This window comes from Camellia sinensis, chromosome 9, assembly GCF_055761805.1.
Source record: "Camellia sinensis isolate YWXY chromosome 9, ASM5576180v1, whole genome shotgun sequence".
Classification (NCBI taxonomy): domain Eukaryota; kingdom Viridiplantae; phylum Streptophyta; class Magnoliopsida; order Ericales; family Theaceae; genus Camellia; species Camellia sinensis.
The window spans coordinates 39,425,649-39,450,308 of NC_138969.1; the positions used below are offsets into that span (position 1 = coordinate 39,425,649).

A 24,660-nucleotide genomic window follows, 5' to 3' on the forward strand; every position below is an offset into this window, starting at 1 on the left:
AAATTATTATATTACCCCTTAAATATTTTTTGTATTTAAATATGTATTGATGTAAAATTACATAATTACACTCCATTTACCTAATCAATGACTTAATTACTCTCATCCCATTGCCGGTGTGTATTATTTAGACATGGAATATGAGTGCTGGGATGCATACAATGTTTGAACACAAAGTATGATAAAGAGTTAAATAAGCATTTAACTGATAGCATTATCATTTTTCATCCGTTTGACTAGCAAATGACTATGATCAAAATTTATTGAAAATTTATTGAGGGTGTAATTATGTCAAAATTATAACACTAACGATAATTACTTTATTTTTCAGAGAAAGTCATTATGAACAACTCCAATGCACACCATTACTGTGACCAGGAGTAATATCAATAAATGGAAAATCAACATCTGTGATATTACATACACCAATTAGTATGTTAATTAATGTATCAACACTAATTATAACATTATTATTGACCCTACTCATTAATCACATTACAAATACTAAAAACCTCTTAAATTATATCACATCATCAATTGGTATAATAATTAGTGTACAAATTGATACATATAACATTATTCAATCAACATTGATACAATGAACCCACACAAATTTTCTTTTCAAGGAATTACCAGCTAGGGCTAAACCAAATTTTAGTGTTCATTTATTTTTATTTTTTTTATTTTTTTGGGTAAAGCACTTTATTCTCCGAACTAAAGTTACAGTTTAAAAGACAATATTAAAGTTATTCAAGTTGTAATTTTTGTGATGAATAAAAAGTTAAATATTTCTTTTTGGTGAAAAATTAAATCATTTTATGATTTATTTTATAAAATTTTGTAACGACAGCCCCATCTTTTTATAATGCAATACCAACCTGAGAATTTTGCTCCCCCCAAAAAAAATAAAAATAAAAAAAATAAAAATAAATTAAATATATAAAATTTAGAACTTATCTTTCTTTCTTAAGAGTAAACTTCCAACAGAATTGCTTCAATTCACCAAATCGAATTGAAAAATCACTCAGCATCAAACCTTAAGGCAACAGAACAATCAGAAGAAGCTCCAGAGAGAAGAATTAGTGCTGGTCCATAATCCAAACCTCATCTGCTACAATTTTCAAAATTTGTTAACAGTAGATAAGATATAATAATAAAACATTCCATGATTCTATGCTCGTATTCATCTGGTTAGTAATAACTTGGTACAAAATTCAACCTTGTGTTACCGTGGATTTTAACTTATCACGCCCTACTTTTTGTTACTCGGATTCCATTACCAAAACTATTATTATAAATTCAATTTTAGAGATAGCATACAGAAACTCGTTATATTTACAAAGAATACATAAATAATGATTCTCTCATTCGAATACAAAATGAATGCAACAGGAATACATCCAAATAAATTGCCCAAAGGCTTACATCTTAGAAGGCAAAGAAATGACTTAACCCTTTTATATCAATGGCATTCCGCCCACAAATATAAAGCCCCGTGGCCAACAGATAAGGAAGATCCATGGCCTTGAAACATTTCTCCATGTTCACCTGTAAAGATTAGCAACGTGGGATGAACATATAATCCAGTAGGAATCTCAACATGATCCTCAACAATAACCTATAGATAGCTATGATCATGACTACTTAAGTCTCATATTATATAACAATGTAACAATTTATAACTAAAGTATACTTGCATAAATACTTTTCTCAAAATCATCCAGTTTATTCAACACAAAGGTCCGCTTTTACCTCTCATTTTCCATTTTAACAAATATCACACGACAACCGCATTTTTTTTCATTTTTAGCAAAATACCACATAACATCCGTTTTAAACACATTCACAAAACCCAATTTTCTTCACATTATTTATAACCCAATACATAACCAAAGTCCGTCTCCACACGTTCATCACATTTTCGACCTTAAGCTCAAGGCTAAAGAGATACTTTCAATAACTAATTTATGGTAGGAAACTCCTTCAACCATTCTCTAACACGTCCAAATATACATATACACATCTACTCAACATATAAGACAACTCAACCTTACTGAAACATGATCATCATAATACATGACACACAGTCAAACTGACACAACAATAATAAATAAGCTCTGCTCTACTTGCCTAAAGCGTGGTAAGCCAATGATACATCTCTCCACAATGAAATGCCAATTTACCAGACACCGACTGGACGGTAATGGTACATCTGCCAATTCTCCGGACGCTAGCTGGAAGGTAATAGTACCTCTCATTCTCAGCGTAGCCAATTCTCCAGGCGCTAGCTGAAAGGTAATGGTACGCTCTCATTCTCAGCGCATTACACATTTTTCCAACCATCACATTATATAACAATCATAAAATACTCGAGTGTACTACAGACAACCATTTCAATATTCATAATGTCATCCTCCACCTATAACCAAGGACAAAACCTTTAAGCAATATGTATTAAATGCATAAAATACAATCATCCAATTCTTATGAGGCATTAGGTCCAACAACAACAATGATGTTCCAAGGTTTTCAACTTTTACCAAGGTTCTTTCTTAATTTGCAAAAGAGTTACATTCACCTCTATCTTTCCAAGTCAATTTCCAAAATTTTCAATTCGCAATACACCAATTTAATATACATGTATATATACAATAAAAGAGACTCATTTCATTCATTTAACTAAAAACTCAACCCATAGATAACAAAGCCATAATTCGCTCAATTTCAACTCAACAAGGGTGTTGCCCAAAATTCCTAATCTCATGATTAACTCCTCATTAACACTAAACAAATTATCCATTCGTTATATTCAAATATAATTAACCCAACACAAGGTAAATACCAAGATCATAAGATCCAATTTAATCTCAAATCAATTACCAACTCATTATTAAATTCCTCAATTCATAACAAGATTATTTCACAATTTCAACCCTTTTTATTTATCAGGTATTATATAAAAAGAAAATTAGGTCTTCACCTCTCACTAAACATGAACATGTTAAATCACTCCGCAAATTAACCCAACAACAATTTATTTCACAAAATCTCAACCTCAACATCAAACCTTAGATCCCCTATCATGATTTTCAAAGAAAAATCCATAACAACATGGTTTTTATGCAATAAAAACATACATGTCTATCTATAAAAGAGGTATTGAAAAAGATGAAAGAAATCCCCACCCCAAGAGAGAAGAGGAGAAAAGCCCAAAAATCAACTTTGCCAGAATTCGATCTCCACCGGTCAAGACGAAGCCATCGATATGCTCATCATTTTGGTATAAGGGACTAGCACCAAAATCTCAATGGATTCTTCGGATCAAAAGAAAATACAATGCTTTTAAGGGTTTGAATATAGAGAGATGAGAGAAAAAGAGATTGTAGAGAGAGAGAGAGAGAGAGAGAGAGAGGTACATTCATATATGGATGAAAAGGGGACAAAAAGAGCTATACATAGCTGAAAAGCACAAAAACAAGACAAATCACGCGCCTGGCCGCACGTGCAGCGCCTTCTCCCGCATGTGCGGAACGTCCTCCCATACGTGCGGCTCTCACCCCCGCATGTGTGGGTCCTCCCTCGCGCCTTCTCTCCGCACCTACATATATTGCATTGTGCACACAGCCTTCCCCTGCTTCCCGCACGTGCGGCCTCACTCCCCGCACATGCGATCCCTCTCCCACACTTGCGGCCAAGGCCCCGCACGTGCAGCTCTGGCCTTCCAGCCCCGAAAAAACCTCGGCTTCTCTCCCGACACTCCGGAGTTGACCTCGCACCCTCTGGGACAAGTGAAAACTCGAAATTTGAAACAAACAAGGACGAAAATTTTTAAAGAAAAATTTTCAAAAACAACGAACTCAACTGTTGACTGAACCACACTTTGGAATTCAACATTGCAACGAAGATAAATCCAACATAACCCAGTAGAACAAGGCAAAATACGCACCGATCATCACATAACCAAAGCTTACTGGTAGCTCGTTCCTCTCCCACGTCCACCCCAGCCCCTGCCTCTACCCCTCACACCACTTCTTCCTCATCCATGCAATAGACCTTGAAATGCCCTGTTAACAAGTTGGTTCGGTAAACCACCACCACCACCACCACCACCACCACAACTTTTTTTTGATGCATTGTTGTTCATGACATTAGTGGCACTTGCAAGATGTTTCCCTCTACAGAAAAATCAATAAATAAGAATAATAACAATAATAAAATGACAAAAAGAAAGCCGATACAACTATAAAACTCAAATAAAAGTAAGGGCTAATGGCACTTTGCTACCACCTATAAGTTTTTGTGAAAGTTTCTCCATGCCCCTCGTAAAATTAAAAGTTGCACTCTGCACCCTATAAAATAAAATGGTGCACCCTCACACCTCACTAGGAGGTCAGTGATTCAAAACTTTCCACCTACGTGTGGGTCTTATTCCCCGTACATTTGTTTGGGATGTCCCTCTCCCACTTTTGAGAGTTTTGTTTGTATTAATTATGTGGTGTATTTGATCTTGATTATGATTGTAATTCATTTGGCCTCATTGTAATTTCATACAACAATCCAACAACTACATTAAAAAATAAATAAATAAATGTACTTTGCATCCTATAGTTTTTTATTTTTATTTTTATTTTTATAGAAGTTGCACTTTGCACGCTTAGTTTTTACTATATTCCCCAATATATATACATATATATATTTTAAATGAAAAGTGCAAAGTGCAACTTTTACAAAATTATAAGGTCTAAAGCAAAATCTGTTAATTTTACAAGGGAGAAAATGCAAGTTATAAGATTATAGGGTGCAAGCTACGGTTACTCCAATAAAAGATGGATCCCCATTCCCAACACGCTCCAGAATTACCTGAAATCCTTGCAGCATATACAAGTGTCATGCAGAACTCACATATCAACAAAAAGGGGAGTTTTACATGAGAAGAATAAGAGGTTTTCAACATACCCAGCACCGGTAAGGTGCCGAAGCTTTTGCTACTTCTTTCCAAGAAAGGTTGATTCTCTTATCGCCAATGAATGAAGGTGATTTTGCATGCAGCTGAGTTATCAAACAATGTAAGAAAATTCAGTCCTGAGTGCATGAACTAGTATTTACATACCAAGCATTTTGTCCCACTTAAGTAGGGTTGGTGTGAGGTTGACTACATGAATCCTTATAGCCATTCTGTTCTATGAACAAGTATTTACAAACAAAAATAATAATAATACTAATCAATTTCAGACCTGTGTCATTGCCAAAATATTATTGCAGGTTTGCAGTCCAGTGGTAGTATTCTGCTTTTGAGCTTTCTGCAAATTATGCAAATCATCTTTGTCAGTTAAATTCAACGTAAAACCCAAAGATTGACAGAAGATTAAAGAAAGCTCTCCAAGATAAACTCACAACGCTAGCCTTTGCTTCACCAGATTTAGCAGAAGCCATTGCTTTGTTGTGCTCAGTCATACGCTGAGTTAACTTCTTGATTGTAGCCCTGGCTAGCTCTTCAATGCTACTTAACCTGTCTCATAAACCAAGAATAAATTTCAACTGAATTCTCCAGGCTACAAATAAAAACTAAAAAAATTGGAAAATGGATGGTTGCAACTATGAGTGTCAAAAAAAAAAAAAAACAACACCCATTATGTACACATTAATGTGTGTTTGAGAGGGGAAAGATTGAGACTTAACTTTTGGCATAAGAACAAAGTGAGGTCCCAAGACTTGAACCCACAACTTCAAGGTTATTAGGCCAAAACCAATGGTCACCCCTATGAGTAACCTGTAGAAAATAAACCAGATCCTAGATGCCTCATTAGAAATAGAGAACACTTTTCAACTGCATTCTACATCAAATAATAGGACACTGCAAGTCAATTTGATACTATCTGTTGCATAAGTTGGATAGAAACTTGCACATGTTCTTAAGGACAATAAAATAATGTTGAACGTACTGTTTATTAGATCTCACAATCTCATTCACCCATCACTCCATGCATTGGCTAGTAGAGACGGTAAATGTGTAAGCACGAAACAGCACAGCCCCATCCTGATGCCGACTGATTATAGAAAACCCAACAAGGTAGAGATGGTTCAGCTTGGACAGAATGATGCTTAATTTTTTTTCCTTCTTTCCTCTCCCATTGAATATACCAAACAATTGGATTTATGGCAAATTTCCAAAAATAAAAATTGACAAAATGCTGTCAACCATGATCACAGATGAGTCTTCAATCATGCAAAGTAAAGAGTTCATGATGATTGATGATATTCTAATGCCGATCATGGTTAAGGGCAGCTTTCTCCTCAATTGGCAATTACCCCTTTTGCCAATGAAAACCACCACGAGAGATTACAGAGTCCAGAAATCTAGCTAAGGAATTTAATAGTGATTAGCAAGGCGACTCACCTGCTAGACACATGCAAGCAGCGTAGGAATTGGATCAAAAACCACCTCTAATCCCTTAACTATCCAATTTAGGCAGCCAAGGATAAAATTTAAAATATTGGGACAGGCTTTTGGCAGGAAACTGAAAGTGAAACTGATACCAAATCAATCCCAAATTGGGCTGTGTTTTTCCCAAACTCTCCCCTAGCTTAACAGTCACCTGAACCTTGCTAAATAAACCTCATCATTATCCCTAGCTGGTCACAACCAGAGGGTATCATTAACGCCCCAAAAAATTCTTGCACTCATTACTTCACCAAAGTCTCATTCCTCATGCTAGAAGACCCATGAATCAATGTTTGTCCTTTAAAAGATTGCGAGATATTTGAATGAGAGATCTACAATATTGCAGCAGATATAAATGGGGAAGAAGAATAGTGACGGGAGATATATCAGTGATAGATCCCAAGGTGGGGTGAGAGGGAAAAGATATCCAGCAAAGGGAAGAAGCGAAACATGAATGTAGAAAATGTAAACACCATGTTTAAGGCACCACAAAAACAACGGACTGCTGGATAACGAAGGACAAGAAAAAAGAACTTCACACTTTGATTACCACACAATAGACCTGAAAGGAAAGATAGGATCCCACTCAACAAACCCCAAGTAGGCCACAACTTTTAGAACAAAAGCCATCACCACCAATATTTATGAGCGTTGAGAGCATGCAGTTAATAATGTGCAAGGTTACCATGCTGAATCACTAATGAGTAGAAAACTTAATATAGAACTTTGAAAGATGTTCCAAATTTTGGGTTTACCCTCCCCGTTGGTTTTCCCTCTGGAGCATTACTGTGGCATTGCTTCCTCTCCAATTCTACTGACAATTTGTTTTGGCAAACCAGCAGTCCAACATAAAAACTCCAAACGGCTCTACCATCCTAGTATGGTCCACCTTAAATATGTGCCTACGTTCCAGGAACGCGTTACTGAAGTCATCTCTTTTTGGATAGTCAACGGGATTTGAACCCTGGCGTCCGCTCCACAATAGCTTCCACATATTACCACTGCCCCTAGACATCAGTTTACAAAGTTTTTCTGACTGGTGGATTCAGCTTGTGATCATCATCTCACCAAATTTGTCTGAACTGAAATCAATAAAGCAGTTTTTTAAGTTTCAATGAAACAGGTCTTCTATTTAAGTGCAATGAAGAAGACAGTATATGAGCATCAAAGACACCACCAGTCCTTCCAGTTGTCCCCGAAATTCTGAACCTTGTACACCAGTTGAAGAATATTCTTTGACAAGTATGAATATAGAAACACGAGGTTATTGATAAGTACAAAGAACTATGAAAGGACCAGTTTCAAACATTTTCAAATATTGGAGATTCAGCTATGCAAAGCATTACAAATGCAAAACATGTGCTACGTGTGTCCACCACCTTCTTGCAAACCAATTAAGACTGGTTTGTCACACGTGTCCCACAATATATTTGATCTTTGACACAAATCAGTATATAACTTATTTGTGATGAGGATGAAGTGATGGTATTTTCTTATCTCAAAATTGTAGAATATTCATTTTCCAAACTGGAAAAATATGTATGGATGTAGACCCTCCACAGTGACCATTGACTTTGGAGCATATTTTCTTAAATTACCTACTGTTCCTGCACGAGTGCAAGCTGACTAGCAAAACTGTTTCACCTCCCATCTGGGGCAGTTAAGAATCTTAACCACTCAACCAACTATGATATTCCATATGATGACACAGGGTGTGTGTAGACATCCCATTTTTGACCGACCTTAAGACTCAGATGTCATCATTTGTGCACGCAATGATTGCCCATGTTGGTGCTTGTTTTGAGCGCCTGAAAGTCTCGGCTGGGTGCCCCTTGTCTTTGAGCCTCTTAACCCTTTGTGTTTTGGCCTTGGTTTTTGGGCCAAACCTTGTTGCCTCTTGCCTTGAGGAGAAGAGGGCCTTGCCGGCCACTTTTCCCTCTTGTAGGCCACTTCAAGTGGCCGGCCGGCCACTTTAACTGGCCGGCAGCCACTTTTTCTCTTTTTTAGATATTTTTAGATCTTTTGGGCCAGCTGTGGCTCACTGAATCATCCTCCGTATGGAGGGATGGAGGCAAGTTTCAAGCTTTGTCAAGCAAGCTTTTGCTTGCATTGCTTATATAAGGGGAGCTCCCTCCCCCTTTAGGGGGGGTTCAGAATTTTGAGAAGCAAATTTTGACTCTCTAGAATTCTCTCCCTCTCTCTATATTATGTTCTATAGTGCTTGAAAGTGAGTTTTCTTCATATTTTTGCACACAACCTCTTAGCCAAACACTCCTACCTTGTTGCTGAGGTGCTTGAGGGTCTTGTGGGAGCTTCAAAAGTTGGTTTTGGCTCAGAAGTTGCTGGTTTTGTTGCTGTGCTTCAAGGGTAAGCCTTTTTCCCCTTTTAAACTTGTTTTTGTATACTCTCTTAGCCACCTTTGCATGCTCTGTTACGCTTGGTTGTTAACTACAAAAACCCTTGTTTTTGAGTGTTGAAAATGGTTGTTTAAAGCCTTGTTTGAGTTAGGTGTAGTCTACCCCCTTTTATGGCTTATTTTGCTTTGCTTTGTGCTATCTCTTAAGGCCTTTGAGATCATCTCTTTTTGGCCTTTTAACCACTGAATTCCAGAGGAATTTCAATGGTGGAAAGGTGGTTTTGAGACCCCAAATAGGAGAGGGTGATCCCCTCTCCTCTTATCTTGCTTGCTTGTCTTGTTGGCCTAATTATTGAGCATGTTTTTCTAGCATGTGTTGGCTTGTTCTCAGCTTATTTTTGGCCTTATTTCAGCATGGCATAACTCTGTTTTGGCTTGGTTGAGTCACATCATGCATGTTTCTTACATTTGTAGTGTAATCTTGCTATTTAGCCTTGCATGCTTGCTACTTTGGCTCATCATTCTAGCTTATTTTGGTAATGCTCTCACATGCTTTTACTCTAGTTTTAGCATGCTTTAGTTCTGATTTTGGTTGGTGAGGTCACCTCTTGCTTGGTTTTTGCACTTGTAGTGCATTCTTGCTCACTAGCCTAGCATACTTGGTGATTTGGCTTACCATTCTAGCTTGCTTTGGCTCCACTCCATCATGTTTTTGGCATTGTTTTAGCATGCTTTAGGACTGTTTTGAGTGGTCTTGGCCTCTTGGGGCTTGCTTTGTATAGCTATGGCATAGTTGGCTTCACTAGTCTTGAGTTTTGAGACCCTTAGCATGCCTTATTTATGATATGTGCATGATATGGCATCACTTCTCATGTAATTTCAGAGCATAAACTCCTGTCGTACTCTCATATTTATCGCTCTTTCATTGTGTTTAAGAGTTGTGCCTTTATGCCTTGTTTGTGAGCTAACACATGAGCATACTGTTCTTGCCATCCATGCTGCGAGTCTAGCATGTTTTTGCTACTATTTTGACCTGCCTTAGGTCTGTTTTGAATGGTTAAGGTCATTTGAGCATTGCTTAGTATGGTTGTAATGTAAAGGGCCTTGCCTAGCTTTGGATTTTGAAGCCTTCAACATGATATGCATGTGATGTTTGCATGGTATGGCACCATTTAGTATGTAATTTTAGTGCATATAGTGTAGTCATGCTCTCATATACTCCACTTCTTCATTGCTTTTGAGGGTTGTGTATTATGCTTTGCTTAGGGGCTAGCATGTGTGTATGTTCTCTGGGCCTTTGAGCTTCTACCTCAGCATGTTTGGACTATTATTTTGGCATGGTTTAGCCCTATCCATGGCTGGTTTAGTTATTTGAGATTGATAATACATGCCTTCTAAGTGATGCTCTTTACTAGCTTGACTTAACGTATTTGGCATTTGAGCATGCATTACATATGTTGTTTGCATTGCATCGTGTTCAACCGGACGTTATGTTGAACACAAAATGGATTGGTCCACGCCATACTCAAAGTAATGAAAGTGAGCCAATCCCCTTTGTCTCCATTGCCTTTGATCACTCATGATAAGGCCGTGGTCTTAGAGTCTTGTGTATGCCACTTTAGCATAGAAAGATAAGCATGTTGTTTGCATTGCCTTGTGTTTGGATCGGACGTTAATCCGAACACAAGGAATGTGGCACATTTTATACTCAAAGTGATTAAACGTGTTGCGTTTCTTGGTCATTGTCACCCTTGATCATACATGATAGGGTGACGACACTTCGAGTCTTGTTTGTTCATTCAATAACATTGCACAAGCTTGGCTATTTGGCCATCATGCATTGAGATACGTGATTGGTGGCTTGGGAGCCGAGTACTATGCTCCTTTGAGCTTGAGAAATGATAAGGAGAGTAGTTGCACACACATTTCCTTGCAAATGCATTGATATACCTTTGTTGATCTCTGTTGCAGCAAAGTTGGGATTCTGGAAAGAAAAGTGGCCGACCGGCCACTTGAAGTGGCCTACAGCTTCCCTTGGTGGCCGACAGCCCACCAACTTGAAGGTGGTTCAAAGTTGTTCTGGTTCTGGAGCAGAAACAACCTGGAGATTGGTACGGTGTTCGGGATCAAGGTGAATGCAAACAGAGGCAACCGGTGGCAAAGCGACGGATTTTCAGGAGAAAGCCGATCGAGCATGCATGCATCCTTCGCCCTCGAGGCCCTTTTAACTGTTTTGCTTATATGGTTAATTCGTTGGTTTTGTATTTAAATAATTAATGTGTTTAGCTATTCATTTGTGTTTGTAATTAGTTAGCTAGATAGTTAATTAGTTATGATTTGTAATAGTTAGCTTAATTAGCGTAGCTAGTCAGCATTCATTTCATTTGGACCCTCCTTCGCGAGGGCATATTGTTGCAATAAGTGTGCGTGTGTGTGTGCATGTCTTCCAATCCCATTTCTTTTTCCTTTTTACTTATCAACTTTTGGTGGTTGGTTTAGGGCATATTTCGAGTAAGCATACCTTATGCTATGCATGTATACATCATTCATTTATTTTGCATGCACCGGGCTCGGCGCATTATACAGACGACATCTTATTTCAATACACTTTCTTGAATACCTGTTTAACAGCATGTTATCAATTGTTGCATTCATATGCCATCTTAGACAGCCGAGCCTATTTTAGTTGCATTTTTTGCATGCATTGCATCAGGCATCTTAACATAACTAGGATCATGCATTGATTTCTAACTAGTTTTTTTGTTTTGGCTCGAAGTACACTGTGAGTGTTTACGCTTTAGCATACTGCATGAGATGTGTATGTTGCCATGTTAGCATGCTTGCCATGAGGCTATTTGCTTAACTGCTATAACTGCATGAATGCCTGTGGATGAAGACTTCATTGCTTGAATTGGAATAATTCATCAAAGTGAGTTTCAAGCCCACTTGAAAGTGGCAAATGATCATGTTTTCAAGCCCACTTGAGGGTGACAAATCCGCACTTTAGCCTACTTGCGAGTAGCACTTTCAAACCATTTTCGAAAAAGAAACATGAGATGTTTTGTTCCAAATCAAGTGATTTAGTCTATACTTGTATGCTGTACGCATCACATAGTAAGTTAGATTAATAACCGAAATAAGAACACGTGTTTATGAAAACAACATATCATGCAGTAGAGGCCGATCCTTTGATCGGGCGAGCGGGGTGCTCATTTCAGGACCTTCCCCTCTCGTACCTAAGTTCCCGAGCCGAGACAACTTTGGTGATGACAGACACGTGGGCTTTGGCGCGAGTCAGGGTTTCTTAAATTTCCCAAAACAAATTATTTAAGTGGTGACTCTAAAATCTGGCAAAACAGTCCATGTTTGGCGCTTTTTGATTAAAATCGATTTTCCAAAACGATTTGCCGGATTTGGACTCGTTGGTGATGTATCAGTCTTACATTGCACTTTGTGAGATTAGATTCAGAACCGTGACAAGAGTCCGAACTGTAGTAGCATGATCCGACAAATCCATGCCCTCTCCGAAAGGGGGGGCGGGCAGAGGAAGTTCGGGCAATCTACAGTGTGCACGGGTCGAGTCGGCTCGGTTTTATCATAGAACTGTCACTCGAACCAACCTGTTTCGGGTAGAGAAATGTTCATCCGATTTCGACCGGGGTAATGATTGAAACCGTGCTCATCAGGTGTCCGGTTTAACGAGCAGTTTTCAATCGAGTAATTTTCGTTCACCATTTCAGTTATATATGGCTTCTGTTCCTCTCGTCTAGAAAATCAATACCAAACAGTTAAATCATAACACAAACTATACAAATCTGCCTCTCTTACATACACACTAAAAATGATAGAAAACAGTGGACAAAATTGAAAATAGAGAGGAGATACTTACCTTTCTACCATGGCACAATGTCACCATCATCCTTACCCACCGTGCATCTCTTCAATTGTCTCTCTTTTGCGAGAATGGTTTTAGATTCGGTAGATTTATAAGTTGAAGATGAGGATTTTAGTGGTCAATTAGGTAAATCGGAGAGAGAGGGTGAGAGAGAGAAAGAAAGAAACAGAAGGAAGAGAGAGAGAGAGAGAGAGAGACGAGATGGAGACGAGAGTTGAGGGAAAGGAGGAGACGAGAGAGAGCCTTCATTTGGGAAGAGAGAGGGATGGGGGATATCAGTCGGTGAGAAAGAGAGATATATGTGCTCTTTTGGAAGCTGGTAAAAAACCAGCTTCCAGCTTTTTACCAATTTTGGGTCACATCACCTCTCATATAACTTATCCACAAAAAGATAAAATAAGTAAAAAAAGCCAAAAAGCCACTTTTTACAAACTTCCCAAAACACCCCTATATTTTACAATCTTTTGGGGGAGAGAGACAAAAGTAATGGAGAAGAGGATAGAGAGTGGGTGTGAGAGAACTGAGAAGAGAGGGAGACAAGGTGGTAGGTGAAACGTCAATGTCTCTGTACTCGGGAGAAGTGTTATTTGTCTTGGGAAGGGTTTTTTTTTTATTAAAAACATATTTATATTTTGAGTAGTGGGTACGTTTATCTTAGCTCAGCCCCCACTAAAGTTATCAGTGTTCTGACGAAAGTAAATATATATTTGTATATAATTCGGTCGGTCGGTCAGTTATAATAATATTTTTTTTATTTCAGTTTGACCACCGACCGAACATAGATGACAATTTTCAAAATAGAACTACAGTCGACCGTTGAAGTGGTCGAAACTGTCTGTAGCCATAGCGGGTCAGGCGGGTGCGCGGTTAATTCGATTTTTTTGCACACCCCAAGATACATGATGGAGTCAAATGCTAACTGAATAGAAGTGTCACATCAAGATATTAGCAGGAGGGAAAGACCTAAACTGATATGAGATGCGACAGTATGAAAAGATATGAATTTATTAAATTTAACTGAGCATGTCGCCCTTGATAAAAAAGAACGGTGAAAAAATGATTCATGCAGCCAACTTCATTTGAGTAGGACATATTTTTACTCCGTTACATGTGTTAATATCATTTTGTTTAAGCCATTTCTCTATTAATGGGTTAAAGAACCGCAAGGCATTTATTTTAGAGAAAATTGTTGAAAAATCCAATCTAATAAGGGTATAACGCCTTAGGTTCTATGGGTATTTTAAGTCCACTCTCTGTAAAATATTGTAATGAGAAGTCCATTTATTATTTTGGAGGACATTTTGTTTCCAATTTTATTTTTTTAACCTACATGTTGAAATCTTTTTTCATCTGTTGAATTTTTTAACCTATTTTTTTCTTATTTGTTGAACTTTGTTCAAATCTCTCTCTCCATAAACCACTATCTATTCAAATCTATTTTATCTGTTTAATTTTTTTAACTTTTTTTTTCCTTAAATGTTTAACATATCTGTTCAGATCTAAGCCATCTCCCACTATCTGTCAAAATTTGCCTGTTCAAACATAGCATGAGAAAAACTGAACAAAACTCCTCCCAATTTTCTCAACAACCAAACAGATCCCAATCATCAAAACCTTAAAAACTTCCCCAAAAACATCTAAAATCCTACTGACCAACAAGTTCAACAGCCGAAAAAATATCTAAAACATCTAAAATCCTACTGATAGTTGTTTTTGATTCCTTTTGTTTTTGCTTCCTCTGTTTTCTAAACATTTCCCAACAAAAAAAAAATTAAAAAAAAAATTCAATAGCCGAAACATAAGTAGATAGAGAGAGAGAGATTGGTGAGGGGAGAGATCCCCTTCCATAGTCGCCGCTGTTGAAACCCTAACCTCCGCCGCCATCCCCACCTTCAACTCCTCCGCCTACCGCTCCTCTGCTGCCCACGGCCTCGCCATCAAACCCCCTCCGTTCGCAAACGTCGTCTCTTTGTTCCCCTTCGCCGCCATTTCTATTTATTTGCAATAATTTTGTATTCAATTAATATATTTTACTCATCATCATCAAAATCATAGAATCCGATTCATATACACACACATCATATTTATAACAAATAGATTAGGATTTAAGGCGAAGAGTAGCTTAATATTAGCCATCTAAATGTGAAATATATCGATCCATCAAACAATAGTAATCTGTATGTTGAGAGAAAACACAGATCAACACATGCAAATCAAATAGTAAGATCTAAACACAAATCTAAAGAAAACACATCTAAAACACAAAACACACATATATATATACACAAACACACAGAGAAAGAGAGAGAATAGTAGAGTCGGAAACATAGGTCTCACTCAAATCTGTGTGGTGGTGGTCTTTCTCATTGATTTCTGTGGCGGAAGGAGGTGTTGCAACCTCCTCTCGATGGTGTTTAGGAAAGAGAGGCGACAGTGGAGGAGATCGGCGGCTGAAGAAGGTGGAGGAGGGAGATCCCTAGCGGAGGGAGATGGAGCGGTGAGAGAGAGAGAGAGAGAACGGTTTGGTTCAGGAAACAATATATATATACATGGGTAATTTGGTCATTTTGTAGAAACTTGTCCTTATAGACAGTATTCTAGAGTGTGAACTTTTGGACAAAGAAAATCCAAAATTGAATTTATGGACCGAGTGCTCTTTATTTTAATATTTAAACTAGAAATTATTCCTAGCTCTTTTTTCTTGTTATACTCGTCCATAATCCATCAAAAGTCTGTGACACATGAAAGGTTAGCATAGATTCCGTGAATATTCACAGCATAAAGTCCATCTAAAAACATAAAGAAAATAAAGAGCTAAAACGAACAAATCACCTCAGTGAAATCTTTGTAATACTCTGAGAAGTCTTCTCCAAGCCAATCAGATGGTTGGCCAACCACTATCTTGAAGACTGACTTAAATTTTTGGTAAGAACACACTCCTCTCTCAAACACTCACACGTTATAGAACTGAAAACACATTTCCACTCAAGCTTAACATTAAAAGATGCAAAAATATTAAAGGCAAACAATAAACTCTTTGTAATAACATTAAAGCACTTGAAGAAAGCACAAACGTCATCATGAACCTCAAGAATTGATTGAACCTCTGAGTTGTGGATAAAAAGCAGTCAGTCAGTGCTTTGTGTCTTTTGTTGGGTTTGGGATGGATGGTGAGCAAGAACCCATGGGTAAGTAAACAATTCCCTAATATAAAAGCACCCTAGACTCTCTCTCATAATGAGACAGCCTTAATGTCCTCCCCTCTAAAAAAATATAGTACAATGTAGAACTCCTTACAATAGCCGTTGCAATTATAAATTATAGATTTCTCTATCATGCATTACAGGCATGTTGTGTGGGGTAATTTTGTAGGCATGGAAAATGATTTTGGAGACACAAGGTGCTAAAAACAGATACTGGATTGTGCAGCACAATCCAGAGGTTTAGACATAGCTGTAATAATGATCTAACCCAACAAACCGTCCTTACAAATTGATTATGGAGTGATTACTACAATTCTTTTAAATTAAGACTCATTTGCACTTTGTCCCTGAACTTCCAAACGCCAAAGTTAACCCCCTCGAACAATTATACTGTAACACTTAACACCTTCCATTACAATTTTATCCTAGATTTAAAGGGAATCAGATCATATGTGAAGCATATGACACGCTTATTAATTTTTTGGGACAATAGTACACCTTTATTAATTTTTTTAATTTTATTTTAAATAGTAATACCCGTATCTAGTGATCTCGTTTGCACTTTGTCTCTCTTTATCTTAGAGGTAGAATGCAAACGGGATCACTAGAAAAGGGCATTATTACCCTAGAAATTTAATAAATGTTTCAGATACGTTTTATTTATGATTTGATTGTGTAAAATACCTAACAAAATCCTTAACAAAAGGGGTCAACTCTTTTAAAGAAAAAGTTCATATCGTATCGTATGGGGGACATTGACGAGTGCAAATTTAGGCTTGATATGTACAACATTATTGAACTACCACTAAAAAAACACAAACTAATTTTTTTTAAAGCTTCAACAAGCTAAAAGTAGTTTCATTATGCAAGTTTATCTACCACCAAACCAAACCAAATCAAAGCACAAAGATGGAAATTGACAAAACGATAATGATTTCAGAACCACAAAGCAAAGCAAACCAAAGGAAAATCGGCCTCGTTTAGGAAGTAACATTTTTAGCCTAAAAGTCAAGAAGTCACTAAAAAAACCAAAAAGCCAACAACATATATCAAAAAGTCAAAGATTCTCTTTTCTCTCTACTTTTTGCATATCTTTTCATAAAAAATCAAAAAGCCATCTCAAACATACTAATTTTTTTTTTTAACATCATATTTTAGCCAAAAAATCAAAAAGTTACTAAAAAAGCCAGTTCCCAAACGAGGTAGAGACAAAAATATAACAACGCACAATTAATTCAGACATCAAAATAAAACAACTCACAACGAATTCAAGCATTAAAATGAAACTACTACACATGCACAAGTATAGACCCTGCTCTTTCTCACCTTACTTTCTATGAAATTACATGCTCTAAATAAGTACGGAACAAAACCCAAAAAAAAAAAAAACAACTATGATAACCACACATTTATTAATTTAAATCCTACTTTTCTCTTTATATGTACCGTCTTCTTGGACTGACTTAAAGTTTGGTAACACTCTTCTCTCAATCACTTACAAGCTATAGAACTGAAAATACACTTCCACTCAAGCTTAACATTAAAATAAGTAAAAATAATAAATGCAAACAATAAGCTCTTTATGTAATAATATTAAAGCACTTGAGGAAAGCACAAACGTCATCGTGAACCTCAAGAATTGATTAAACCTTTGAGTTGAGGATAAAACAATCAGTGCTTTGTGTCTTTTGTCGGGTTTGGGATGAATGGTCGGCAAGAACCCAAGGGTAAGTAAACAATTCCCTAATCTAAAAGCACCCTAGACTCTCTCACTCATTATGAGACAGCCTTATCATCCTCGCCTATAAAAGACAGAGTACAATGGATAACTCCTTACAACAGCCGTTGCAACTACAAATTATAGATTTCTCTATCATGCATTACAGGCATGTGGGGTAATTTTCCAAGCATGGAAATTGATTTTGGAGACACAAGGTGCTAAAAATAGATAGTTGATTATGCAGCACAACCCATAGGTTTTGACACAGTTGTAATAACGGCCTAACCCAACAAACCGTCCTTACAAATTGATTATGGAGCGATTACAACTCTCTTAAACTATGACTCATTTGCACTTTGCCCTTGAACTTCCAAACACAAAAGTTAACCACCTCGAACAATTATACTATAACACTTGACCCCTCCCATTACAATTTTGTCCCAGATTTAAATCGAATCAAATCATATGTGAAGCATATGACACACTTATTAAAATTTTTTAGGACAACAATACTGATTTTTATTATTTTTAAGACAATAATACCCTTATCAAATCTTCGTTATCTTTGAGGCAAAGTATAACTGGGATCAACTTTTTAATAAATATTTCACAAGATTAGGGCATAACGGCCCTAAAAATTTAATAAATGTTTCATATACTTTACATATGATTTAATTTTGTATAAATTCCTAAAAGAATCGTAACATAACAGGTCAACTTTTTTAAAACAAAAGTAAGTATGTGGGACATTGGCAAGTGTAAATTCAGGCTTCATATGTATAACATTGAACTACCACTATAAGTAGTTTAAATTCCTAAACTTTTAAAGCTTCAACAAGCCAAAAGTAGTTTCATATGCAAGTTTATCTACCACCAAACTTGTTGGAAATTGGGTCGGGTTTAAAATCCATTCCTGATTGGATCGCTCCTGGTAGCATGACCTAAGACCCATAAGGAGAGACCTAGTCAAAGTACGCTTGGATTAACCCACTATCGGCTTGACGAGATAGAGTTATGACTCTCCCACATAATATACGTATTATATTTGGAAGAATAAGAATTTAATATGTTTTCTCTCTCTCCTAGACTCTCTTCTTTCCCTCTCCATAAAAACACATAATAGCCCTTTGTACTGTGACGAGTGTGAGTAATTCTAATAATTTTACTCCACTGCTAAGAATTATTTAAAAATATCAATAAAAACACATAATAGCCCTTTGTACAGCAACGAGTGTGGATAGTTCTAATAGATCTACCCCATTGCTAAGAATTATTCAAAAATATCAATAGAAACACGTATGATCTATGGATTTGGTTTGAATGAAAAGGTATATCAAATCCATTTATTTCTGAGGCATAATATTTCTTATTTTTCCTACAAAACCGAAGCACAAAAGAGCAAAATGAGAGACAAAATAACTCACAAGCTCAGAAGTCAAATGATTTTTGTCGTCTTGCACATTTAGGTCTAGTTGCAGCTAATTTCCAGTAACTATGCAAGCCTGGCGCCCTCTGATACGAGTGCCTGCAACTTGAGCCTCTAATTTGTTGTACTGAGATTGCAGAGTCTCAAGATCAAATTCCCTAACTTCTGGGAGTAAACTCTTCCCAACTTGATCTCTTGAATTTCCTTCCTCAACTTCATCTCCCAAAATGTTTTCTAATCCTCACTCAAATCTGGACGCATAAATTCGAAATTCGATTTCTTCATAGCCTCATTTTGCTTCTCAAGTTCCCAAATCTGATTTGCCAGCCCAATCTCTTCTTGCGATATCACCATTTGTTTTTCAGATATAAATCTCCTAGTCGTAGAGACAAGACAGATAGCTTACTCACTTCACTGCCCTACACTACAACCCTAACCTGAGCAGCAGGACCAACGCTGACATAGGCCATTAGTGTAGTGAAGCGAGTAAGCTATCTGTCTTGTCTCTACGACTAGGAGATTTATATCTGAAAAGCAAATGGACACATCGCAAGAAAAGACTGGGCTGGCGAATCAGATTTCGGAACTGGAGAAGCAAAACGAGGCTATGAAGAAATCGAATTTCGAACTTATGCGTCCAGATTTCAGTGAGGATCGGAAAACATTTTGGGAGATGAAGTTGAGGAAGGAAATTCAAGAGATCAAGTTGGGGAAGAGTTTACTCCCGAAAGCTAGGGAATTTGATCCAAAGACTCAGCAATCTCAGTATAACAAATTAGAGGCTCAAGTTGCAGGTGCTCGTATCAAAGTGCGCCAGGCTTGCATAGTTACCGTAAATAAGTTTCAACTAGACCTAAATGTGCAAGACGACAAAAATCATTTGACTTCTGAACTTGCGAGTTATTTTGTCTCTCATTTTGCTCCTTTGTGCTTTGGTTTTGTAGGAAAAATAAGAAATATTATGCCTCAGAAATAAATGGATTTGATATACCTTTTCATTCAAACCAAATCCATAGATCATACGTGTTTCTATTGATATTTTTGAATAATTCTTAGCAATGGAGTTGAACTATTAGAACTATCCACACTCGTCACAGTACAAAGGGCTATTATGTGTTTTCATTGATATTCTTAAATAATTCTTAGCAGTGGAGTAAAATTATTAGAACTACACACACTCGTCACAGTACAAAGGGCTATTATGTGTTTTTATGGAAAGAGAAACAAGAGTCTAGGAGAGAGAAAACACATTAAATTCTTATTCTTCCAAATATAATACGTATATTATGTGGGAGAGTTATAACACCCATAACTCTATCTCGTCAAGCGATGAGATAGTGGGTTAATCACACAAGCGTACTTCGACTAGGTCTCTCTTTATGGGTCTTAGGTCATGCTACCATGAGCGATCCAATCAGGAATGGATTTTAAACCCGACCCAATTTCCAACAAGTTTGGTGGTAGATAAACTTGCATATGAAACTACTTTTGGCTTGTTGAAGCTTCAAAAGTTTAGGAATTTTAAAATCCATTCCTAATTGGATCGCTCATGGTAGCATGACCTAAGACCCATAAGGAGAGACCTAGTCAAAGTACGCTTGGATTAACCCACTATCTCATCGCTTGACGAGATAGAGTTATGACTCTCCCACATAATATACGTATTATATTTGGAAGAATAAGAATTTAATATGTTTTCTCTCTCTCCTAGACTCTCTTCTTTCCACATAATATACGTATTATATTTGGAAGAATAAGAATTTAATATGTTTTCTCTCTCCTAGACTCTCTTCTTTCCCTCTCCATCAAAACACATAATAGCCCTTTGTACTGTGACGAGTGTGAGTAATTCTAATAGTTTTATTCCATTGCTAAGAATTATTTAAAAATATCAATAAAAACACATAATAGCCCTTTGTACAGCGACGAGTGTGGATAGTTCTACCCCATTGCTAAGAATTATTCAAAAATATCAATAGAAACACGTATGAACTATGGATTTGGTTTGAATGAAAAGGTATATCAAATCCATTTATTTCTGAGGCATAATATTTCTTATTTTTCCTACAAAACCGAAGCACAAAAGAGAAAAATGAGAGACAAAATAACTCAAGCTCAGAAGTCAAATGATTTTTGTCCTCTTGCACATTTAGGTCTAGTTGCCAGCTTATTTCCAGTAACTATCTAAGCCTGGCGCACTCTGATACGAGTGCCTGCAACTTGAGCCTCTAATTTGTTGTACTGAGATTGCAGAGTCTCGGGATCAAATTCCCTAGCTTCTTGGAGTAAACTCTTCCCCAACTTGATCTCTTGAATTTCCTTCCTCAACTTCATCTCCCAAAATGTTTTCTAATCCTCACTCAAATCTGGACGCATAAATTCGAAATTCGATTTCTTCATAGCCTCGTTTTGCTTCTCCAGTTCTGAAATCTGATTTGCCAGCCCAATCTCTTCTTGCGATATCTTCATTTGTTTTTCAGATATAAATCTCCTAGTCGTAGAGACAAGACAGATAGCTTACTCACTTCACTGCACTACACTACAACCCTAACCTGAGCAGCAGGACCAACGCTGACATAGGCCATTAGTGTAGTGAAGCGAGTAAGCTATCTGTCTTGTCTCTACGACTAGGAGATTTATATCTGAAAAGCAAATGGACACATCGCAAGAAAAGATTGGGCTGGCGAATCAGATTTCGGAACTGGAGAAGCAAAACGAGGCTATGAAAAATCGAATTTCGAACTTATGCGCCCAGATTTCAGTGAGGATCGGAAAACATTTTGGGAGATGAAGTTGAGGAAGGAAATTCAAGAGATCAAGTTGGGAAAGAGTTTAGTCCCGAAAGCTAGGGAATTTGATCCCAAGACTCAGCAATCACAGTATAACAAATTAGAGGCTCAAGTTGCAGGTGCTCGTATCAAAGTGCGCCAGGCTTGCATAATTACCGGAAATAAGCTGCAACTAGACCTAAATGTGCAAGACGACAAAAATCATTTGACTTCTGAACTTGCGAGTTATTTTGTCTCTCATTTTGCTCCTTTGTGCTTTGGTTTTGAAGGAAAAATAAGAAATATTATGCCTCAGAAATAAATGGATTTGATATACCTTTTCATTCAAACCAAATCCATAGATCATAAGTGTTTCTATTGATATTTTTGAATAATTCTTAGCAATGGAGTTAAACTATTAGAACTATCCACACTCGTCACAGTACAAAGAGCTATTATGTGTTTTCATTGATATTCTTAAATAATTCTTAGCAATGGAGTAAAATTATTAGAACTACGCACACTCGTCACAGTACAAAGGGCTATTATGTGTTTTTATGGAAAGAGAAACAAGAGTCTAGGAGATAGAAAACACATTAAATTCTTATTCTTCCAAATATAATACGTATATTATGTGGGAGAGTTATAACACCCATAACTCTATCTCGTCAAGCGATGAGATAGTGGGTTAATCACACAAGCGTACTTCGACTAGGTCTCTCTTTATGGGTCTTAGGTCATGCTACCATGAGCGATCCAATCAGGAATGGATTTTAAACCCGACCCAATTTCCAACAAGTTTGGTGGTAGATAAACTTGCATATGAAACTAATTTTGGCTTGTTGAAGCTTCAAAAGTTTAGGAATTTTAAAATCCATTCCTGATTGGATCGCTCATGGTAGCATGACCTAAGACCCATAAGGAGAGACCTAGTCAAAGTACGCTTGGATTAACCCACTATCTCATCGCTTGACGAGATAGAGTTATGACTCTCCCACATAATATACGTATTATATTTGGAAGAATAAGAATTTAATATGTTTTCTCTCTCTCCTAGACTCTCTTCTTTCCCTCTCCATAAAAACACATAATAGCCCTTTGTACTGTGACGAGTGTGAGTAATTCTAATAGTTTTATTCCATTGCTAAGAATTATTTAAAAATATTAATAAAAACACATAATAGCCCTTTGTACAGCGACGAGTGTGGATAGTTCTAATAGATCTACCCCATTGCTAAGAATTATTCAAAAATATCAATAGAAACACGTATGATCTATGGATTTGGTTTGAATGAAAAGGTATATCAAATCCATTTATTTCTGAGGCATAATATTTCTTATTTTTCCTACAAAACCGAAGCACAAAAGAGCAAAATGAGAGACAAAATAACTCACAAGCTCATAAGTCAAATGATTTTTGTCCTCTTGCACATTTAGGTCTAGTTGCAGCTTATTTCCAGTAACTATGCAAGCCTGGCGCACTCTGATACGAGTGCCTGCAACTTGAGCCTCTAATTTGTTGTACTGAGATTGCAGAGTCTCAAGATCAAATTCCCTAGCTTCTGGGAGTAAACTCTTCCCCAACTTGATCTCTTGAATTTCCTTCCTCAATTTCATCTCCCAAAATGTTTTCTAATCCACACTCAAATCTGGACGCATAAATTCGAAATTCGATTTCTTCATAGCCTCGTTTTGCTTCTCCAGTTCTGAAATCTGATTTGCCAGCCCAATCTCTTCTTGCGATATCTCCATTTGTTTTTCAGATATAAATCTCCTAGTCGTAGAGACAAGACAGATAGTTTACTCACTTCACTGCACTACACTACAACCCTAACCTGAGCAGTAGGACCAACGCTGACATAGGCCATTAGTGTAGTGAAGCGAGTAAGCTATCCGTCTTGTCTCTACGACTAGGAGATTTATATCTGAAAAGCAAATGGAGACATCGCAAGAAGAGATTGGGCTGGCGAATCAGATTTCGGAACTGGAGAAGCAAAACGAGGCTATGAAGAAATCGAATTTCGAACTTATGCGCCCAGATTTCAGTGAGGATCGGAAAACATTTTGGGAGATGAAGTTGAGGAAGGAAATTCAAGAGATCAAGTTGGGGAAGAGTTTACTCCCGAAAGCTAGGGAATTTGATCCCAAGACTCAACAATCTCAGTATAACAAATTAGAGGCTCAAGTTGCAGGTGCTCGTATCAAAGTGCGCCAGGCTTGCATAGTTACCGGAAATAAGCTGCAACTAGACCTAAATGTGCAAGACGACAAAAATCATTTGACTTCTGAACTTGCAAGTTATTTTGTCTCTCATTTTGCTCCTTTGTGCTTTGGTTTTGTAGGAAAAATAAGAAATAGTATGCCTCAGAAATAAATGGATTTGATATACCTTTTCATTCAAACCAAATCCATAGATCATACGTGTTTCTATTGATATTTTTGAATAATTCTTAGCAATGGAGTTGAACTATTAGAACTATCCACACTCGTCACAGTACAAAGGGCTATTATGTGTTTTCATTGATATTCTTAAATAATTCTTAGCAATGGAGTAAAATTATTAGAACTACGCACACTCGTCACAGTACAAAGGGCTATTATGTGTTTTCATTGATATTCTTAAATAATTCTTAGCAATGGAGTAAAATTATTAGAACTACGCACACTCGTCGCAGTACAAAGGGCTATTATGTGTTTTTATGGAAAGAGAAACAAGAGTCTAGGAGAGAGAAAACACATTAAATTCTTATTCTTCCAAATATAATACGTATATTATGTGGGAGAGTTATAACACCCATAACTCTATCTCGTCAAGCGATGAGATAGTGGGTTAATCACACAAGCGTACTT

General features: G+C 37.1%; 1 protein-coding gene across 31 annotated transcripts in view; it reads right to left on the minus strand.

The window, feature by feature from the left end:
• Positions 1-1,276: 1,276 nt before the first annotated feature.
• Positions 1,277-24,660, minus strand: part of LOC114289753 (apoptosis inhibitor 5-like protein API5) — a 29,423-nt gene continuing 6,039 nt past the window's right edge. For 4 of the 31 annotated variants that reach the window (XM_082886616.1, XM_082886612.1, XM_082886617.1 and 1 more), the window contains 5 exons: positions 5,680-5,770; positions 5,395-5,509; positions 5,235-5,300; positions 4,957-5,049; positions 1,848-2,288 (listed from right to left, as the gene is read on the minus strand). In XM_082886616.1, the coding sequence (XP_082742742.1) occupies positions 2,088-2,288; positions 4,957-5,049; positions 5,235-5,300; positions 5,395-5,454 (420 nt within the window). In that variant the 5' untranslated portion in view covers positions 5,455-5,509; positions 5,680-5,770 and the 3' untranslated portion in view covers positions 1,848-2,087. Of the gene's footprint in view, positions 1,549-1,847; positions 2,289-3,185; positions 4,861-4,956; positions 5,050-5,234; positions 5,301-5,394; positions 7,525-12,687; positions 12,795-15,525; positions 15,661-24,660 lie in introns of those variants that run through there. The other 27 variants (XM_082886604.1, XM_082886613.1, XM_082886614.1 and 24 more) reach the window with 21 other exon arrangements.